This window comes from Lactuca serriola, chromosome 7 (assembly GCF_051521515.1).
Source record: "Lactuca serriola cultivar US96UC23 chromosome 7, Lser_US96UC23_V15, whole genome shotgun sequence".
Classification (NCBI taxonomy): domain Eukaryota; kingdom Viridiplantae; phylum Streptophyta; class Magnoliopsida; order Asterales; family Asteraceae; genus Lactuca; species Lactuca serriola.
In genome coordinates, this window is record NC_136414.1 from 7,590,056 (window position 1) to 7,597,489 (window position 7,434).

The 7,434-nt window shown below is 33.8% G+C and overlaps 1 protein-coding gene across 1 annotated transcript; it reads right to left on the bottom strand.

Annotated features, from left to right (window-relative positions):
• Positions 1-5,252: 5,252 nt before the first annotated feature.
• On the bottom strand, positions 5,253-6,483 carry LOC145063713 (uncharacterized). Its single transcript, XM_079011303.1, has 2 exons — positions 5,491-6,483; positions 5,253-5,324 (listed from the first exon to the last, which is right to left on the bottom strand). Exons 1-2 carry the CDS (start codon positions 6,481-6,483, stop codon positions 5,253-5,255), a joined length of 1,065 nt encoding a protein of 354 aa, XP_078867429.1.
• Between the last annotated feature and the right edge of the window lie 951 nt (positions 6,484-7,434).

The following is a 7,434-nucleotide window of genomic DNA, read 5'->3' on the forward strand; positions in this document are numbered from 1 at the left end:
TATAAAATACGTGCTATGTGTTTATATATTGTTGTTTATTTGAGATGAGTATGGAATGAATGTTTTATATAGTTTTTAAATGAGTTAAACTGTATATGTATTTTATATCTACAAATATGTTGGGTAGAACATGGGTAGATGAGATAGTTGGTATGTGATAAAATGATGAGGTATGAAAGATGATTAAGAATGATATTGGTAGATGCACTAATTAAAGAATGTCATAAAACTAGCAGACGCGCTTGAGAATAATATCGGTAGATGCCCCAAGTAGTAAATGTCGTGATCTTGGCAGACGCGCCAAATGGAGATTGTCGTAACAATAGTAGATGCGCTTATAGGATAATCTTGGCAGATGCGCTTATAGGATAATCTTGGCAGATGCGCTTATAAGATAATGTCGGCAGATGCGCCTAAAAGAGAATGTCATAAACCTGACAGTCACGCCTCATAGTGTATGACGTAATCCTGGCAGAGGCGCTTAAAGGATATTGTTGGCAGATGCGCCTTATGTAGCAATGGAAGTTTGTGTAAATTCCTTAGGTCAATCCTTAGGAATGAATGAATGACGAGTAGTTGAATTCCTAGGGTAAAATCCTAAGAAAGATAATAGGGATGAGTAATTGAGTTGATTGTTTGATGGTTGAATATAATAATTATATTATTGTGGGTTGAAAACCCTATATGCTCACCAGGCTCCCAAGCCTGACCCACTCAGTTTTCTTTGCATTACAGGTAATGGCACAAGAGTATAAGTTGGTGGACTTGACGAGAGATTTTGGATTATAGGCCAGTAGTTATGAATAACTGTTGTAAGGTCTATTTTATATTGTTTATGCTTTTGGTCTGTATCGGAACATGACATCCCGAGGTTTTATTATTTAATGAAAATACATTCTCTTTGAGAAACGTTTTGATAAATGGTTATCATATTTTATTTTTGGAAGAAATTCCGCAACCGTTTTCTTTAAACGATCACTTTGATTTATAAAACAAAGCATAAACAAATCGGTCTTTTCTGGCCGAGAAATTGGGGATGTCACAGTTCCATGCTCCTTAATTTACCCATTATAGAAAACCATATTACATTGTCGTTACATATCTACATAAAACAACAAACACCCACTCAGAGATTGAAGGTGAAAAGACAAGGATGCCCTTGACTGATTCTCTAAAAGACTCGATACGACCAGGGAAATGAAATTCATGCCTTATGCTAGGAATAGGATTCACAAGCCAGAACTCACGATTTCTTTACGGAAGAAGATCAAGTAACCACAAGTTAACCCAACACATTCCCCACCAGTAAAACCAAGAATGATGGTTTTAAACTTTCTTCCTTCAACTTCCTCAAGGTACGTAGCAGTGACTCTTATAGTTATAAGTTATAACCACCACGCGCGAGAGATATGTATATATGGTCATGGGTGGTTTGGATGCCATAAATGTGTTCCAATTAGAGAGTGCAAGTGACCTCCATGACTTGCAAAATGTAACAAAATCAACAACTCCTGGTTGCATCATCACTAAAAAAGCACATTGTGCTCAAGATCTGACCAAGGTGGCAGTTGTCTTCAACCTCTTCCTACACTTCCTACTGGATGATGATGCATCACGATCATCATGATTTGATTTCTAGCCAATTACTATGTTATTATGTATCCATAATCATGTAACCAAGTTATAACTTTAGGAATGAGCTATACGGGTTGAACTATTTGTCATTTCTCATCATCATTTAAGTACTTTTTTACAGGTAATTAAAAGCAGAAAAAGCAACATATTGATTTTAATTTGTTTTTAAAATAACTTAATAACTATTGTCTATAATTAATAATGTTTATTTTAAAAAACTGGATCTAACCATATCGTGGATACAATGTGCCCATCCCAAGCATCCACCCAACATTTCAAACCCTAGCTAGATGGGTTTGGACTTTATTTGGAGCACTATTGAGTCTTATTTCTCCAAAATTAATTTCATAATTAAATTTTTTTATCAAAAAGTCGCAGCATTTTTTACAATTTCGCTGAAAAAAATAAAAAATCAATTTTTTTCAGCGATTTTGACCTAAAAGTTGCAATTCTTTGATAAAAAAATTCAAAAAAAAGTTTTGTGATCTCTAAATATTTTTTATACATTTTAATGATTTTTAGGGTTTATTTAGGGTTTTTTGTTTTCCATAAAACCTAAACCTATATATATATATATATATATATATATATATATATATATATATATATATATATATATATATATATATATATATATATATATATATATATATAGGGAGAGGATCAAATGAGAACACCTAAAAGGTTGAGAACGCGAGAACAATTCTGGACCAATAAATATATAAGGGCATACTAGTAATTGTATATTTTAATTAAATTAAAATAAACTAAAATTCAATCAAATTCCCTTAAAATTAGGATCAGTTACCAAAAAAGAAATAAATATTCAATTTTTTATTTTTCTTATTAATGGAATATAAAAAACATTTTTACCAAAATTTATTTTAAAACTGAAAAAAAAAATTCTTACAAAAACCAATTTTTTTCTCCTATTTCACGTTTTTTTTTGTTCAAAAAAATAAATAAAAATCGAACGCCAAATTAGTACATTTATATTCATAAATGATTTTTTTTTCAAAAAAAACCTGATATTACTTCAATCACAAATAAATACACATCAATTTACAAGTAATCCATTTTCTTTTTTAATCAATTGAAAATAAAAAGAGTGTAAAAATTTTCATTTCTTCATAAAAAGAATATCTCTAATCATAAATAAATATACTCATTAACACATGCTTACACTGTTATTCACAAATGAATACATTGCTATTAAGAAATAAATACCTCTAATCATAAATAAATACATTCATTCACTGTTATTCACAAATGAATACACTACTATTCACACATGCATGCACTGTTGTTCATTCACTGTTATTCACACATGAATGCACTGTTATTCACAAATAAATACACTATTATTCATAGATAAATACAAATTTTCATTCTTCCATTTCCTCTCACACTCCCTTCTTTTTTGCCTGTCTTCGAGGTGCAACAAAAACACCCACACCAGAGGTGTTTGTTGGTGGTTTCCGGCAAGCCAAGGGCAGCAGCCCCCTCTATTTTCTAGCACTCTTTTACAACAACATGGGGTGTTTGGGTTTCTTCATTGTTGTCTGTGGAAGCTTCATTTGATAGCAGTTCATTCATAGGGGTATCTTGGTAATTTGAGATGTTGCTAGCCCCACCATTGAACGCCAAACCATTATGTCCATGAAACTCTTCTAGGCTAAGCCAGTCTGCAAATAAAATCTTTGGTAATTTATTGATCTGAGTTTGTGGGATTAGTTGATCCGTGTCAGCATAGGAACGGTTTGCAAATTCAAATGAATCAAAGCTTAGGTTTCTTGACATTGAATTCATATATGATGATGATGATTACGTAAACAAGAACATTCAAAAAATTGGAACATGAAATTAGAAAAAGAAAGAGAAAACCTAGGATTACCAGAATTGCTCCTCCTATTGCATATTAGCAGTTATGTCGGCTGCTATAATATCTTGGATCATACAGAGCCTTTCTTTTCGATCTTGTTGAAGCAAAAAAATCTGAGCTGTTTTCTTGCTTTTGAATAAGAAAACAGGGAGAGAGGTGGTGGAATAAGAGGCACCGGTATCGATTGAAGATCAGAAGGCGGCTCAAAAAATTAAAATAACTAGTAAACCTGTAGGTTGATGGTGGCCCCGGTATCTATTGAAGATCAGAAGGCGACAATTGGCGATGGTGACAGAAGATCAGGAGGCGGCGATTTGCGATGATGATTGAAGACCAGGTAGTAGTAGCGATTGAAAGTGTTGATTGAAGCGGATGTCGACAGATCCTCCATCACCGGTCTTTATCATGACAACAATATTCAAGCAAAATCGAGACCATATCTTCAAAACTGAAGTCAATTTGCAGGTTTACAATCTCCAAAGACAACTGATGAACTAAAATCGAGTTACAGGAGACCGATTGGAGATCAAGTTGCAAAAGGCTGATTGGAAATCAACTTGCAAGTCTTGTAATCGAGTTACTGGATTTGTAGATGTGGTGAAAGGTGAGCCGATGGTGTTTTCTCGTAAACAGTGGTGACGACTCATACAAATTAGGGTTTAAATGTTTGAATGAGGGAGAGAAGAAGGAAACGTATGGATGGAGAGATTTAAGGAACCTGATAAAAATAGTTTAGACTTTGATGACTAAAATACCCTTTTAGCCAATTAAATATTTACAATTTCATCCCATGAGTTTTAGAAGTTATATAAATGGCACATTGATATTAGCTTTAGATCTTAATTAATGGAAGGTCCAGATCTGTTCTTGCGTTCTCAACATTTTAGGTGTTCTCATTTGATCCTACTTTTATATATATATATATATATATATATATATATATATATATATATATATATATATATATATATATATATACCCCTCAGAAAATTAAAAGCATGCACTCACCCATTCATATATATAGATACACCAAAACTAAACAATTGAATTGAGGATATATATATAAAATAAAGATTAAACAAAAGTCTTTTATTTATTAATCTCACATGTTTGGAAAACCTTAGGCTATCCGGTATGGTTACGCATGAGAGATATGCCACATCATCAAGAAACTCACTCCACCACATACCCACTAGCTTTGGGGGTGGTGTTCACTAATGGACTTGTAGTGAACAAGAGAGAGAAGGAAGAGAGAGATAGACACAATCAAGCTCAAATACCTTCGTGACCTCCCGTGGATGCACCCACTCCACAAGACACCCACTATGTCTTGGGGTGGTGTTCACTAGTGGAAACTCCTCCACATAGGATCCACATCAGCCTCACGCGTAGCCACCATAACTTGATACCGTTTAGCCTTACAAGACGTCCCTTGAGGGAGGCTTCAAGGCGTGAGGCCCAAAAGTTTTTGGCCCTAAAATTGCAACAAACCGTATGGCGAGTTAGAGAGAAAGCGTCGCAAATGTGAAACGAAATTCATGTGTTGGGAAACGAAGCAAGGGTTCAAATCCAAATCCACAAGAAATCTTGGGAGTTGTAGCTCATAATCTACGCTCAATTGCTAAAGTTCCCAGTCTCAGTTTCGATCAGGTTCTCCATTTAGTCGGTTTCTGTTTACAAGGGATATGAGAGGATTTTGATTTTGAAGGCATGTCACAGACAGAGCCATAATCAGTTAATCTACAAAGTCAAAAACTACTTGCTCTATATCAATCTCACACACTACAATGTTTGTGTCTTGTCCAATCTACATGTAAAGTAAAGAAAGAAAGAACAAAAAAAAATGAAAGAATATTGAGTTAGGTTCAGCCAATAAAAATACTAAAAAAAACCAATCCCGAATTCAATCATAAAATATGAGAAACAACTTTTACATGAAGGAACAATGTGCTTCACTCATCCATTCGATCAACCTTCATACATTCATGGGGAAAGTACCACATGTTTGCAGCAAAAAATCTGGTTTCTTCGATAACGGCTTCAGCCCATCTGGCATATGATCGAGGAGCCAACGACTCTGGTATAACAGCAGCACCATAGTTCAAACTGCTAAGAAAAATTGCATATTCATCACCCATTGTTTTCACCCATTTCATTTCGCCAAAATCTAGTTGATGAAGCTGATTCTTTAAGACTTGATCCATCGCATAAAGGTTCCCACAGGAGCTTACAAACTCCGGAAGAAGGAAACCCGGGTCTGGAAAATTCTTAGCTTTTAGGAACGTCATTTTGGGGTCCGGATTGAGTCGCAGTTCACATAAGATGTCATCATTTAGTGTGTATATCTTCCCTTTGAAAAAATATAAATCAATGAACCCATGAGTGTAGGAGACATGGCTCCATGCTCCTTTATCCGCTATAGAAATCCATATTTCACGGTTTAATCTGTCTGCCACAACAAACACCCACCCATTTATTGAAGGTGAAAAGACAAGGATAGACCTGCCTATAAATGTAGGATGATCATCGTAGTCCCTCGGGAAACAAGGGAAATGATGTTGATCCCTTGTGACAGGATTCACAAGCCAGAAGTCGCGCGCGTTTGTCTTCTTGAAGAAGATCAAGTAACCACAAGTTAACCCAACACATTCCCCACCAGTAAAACCATGAATGATGGTTTTAAACTTTCTTCCTTTAAAGTCCTCTAAATAGCAGGCTTTCTCATTAGCATCATTAGTAGAGATGATGCTTATGGACATGGGTGGCATGGAAGCCATAAACATGTTTTCATTGGAGTGTGCAAGAGACCTCCATGACTTGCAAACTCCACGGAATGAATAATAATCACCAAATCCCAGTTTCATCATCACTAAATATAACAGATTATGGTCAAGATCTGACCAAGCTGCACTACTCTTGGACTTCTCTTGGCTAGATGATGCATCATCATTCTTGTTTCTAATCATTCCTACATTTGAACATAAATAATACTATATATATATATATATATATATATATATATATATATATATATATATATATATATATATATATATATATATATATATATATATATATTTGAATTTGAGAGCTTGGTAAATCAAATACCACAAGAGATATAAAACCAAACGAAATTCAAAAAATTATTATATTAAAAAAAAAAAAATCTGATTTCATTACTCATCATCATATATGGATTTGTACATCGGTACATGTCTAATCTATAAATATAAATATTAAAACCCAAAAAATTAAAGAAGAAAATCGAAGTAAACTAAGTTAAACTCATGGAAACCTAAATCTAAGAACTTAGAATCATATTTAACTAAAACGAATCAACCCCAAGTTTCTAAGCGAGCAGTAGAAAATCATAGTTTTTTTTTTACAGTAAAACTGAACAACATGAAGATGATTAAACTTTAATGATTTTTAAAGTTGAATTGAATTGCATCCATCGTCCAATATCTATCGGAACAATATGCAGCATAAAGTTAATTGGTGTTTAGCATTAACTGTTAGTGATTAATTTAACTATGTCTGTAATCACGCATTAATAGAAAAATCCTCCCAAATTAATCGCATATAAACAAAGATGCTCTTGAGAAATTATTTACCTGATCCAAACTGAGGATTGAGAAAATTCAGACGTTGATCGTAGTTTAGCTCTTCCCAGCGTAGGAATTGGAACCCCTCCCTCTCCGACTCGTCTCTAGTTCGTATATATATATATATATATATATATATATATATATATATATATATATAAATCGCCGTACGTCCGTACGCCAATTTCTTTTTAATTTTAAGGCCAAAAACTTTTTGGGCCTCTCAAAAGGTTGGGCAAGCCCAACGTGCAAATGCAATTATGTTTCAGAAATTAAATATCCCTCTACTTTTTTGTGCCTATTATTTTCCTA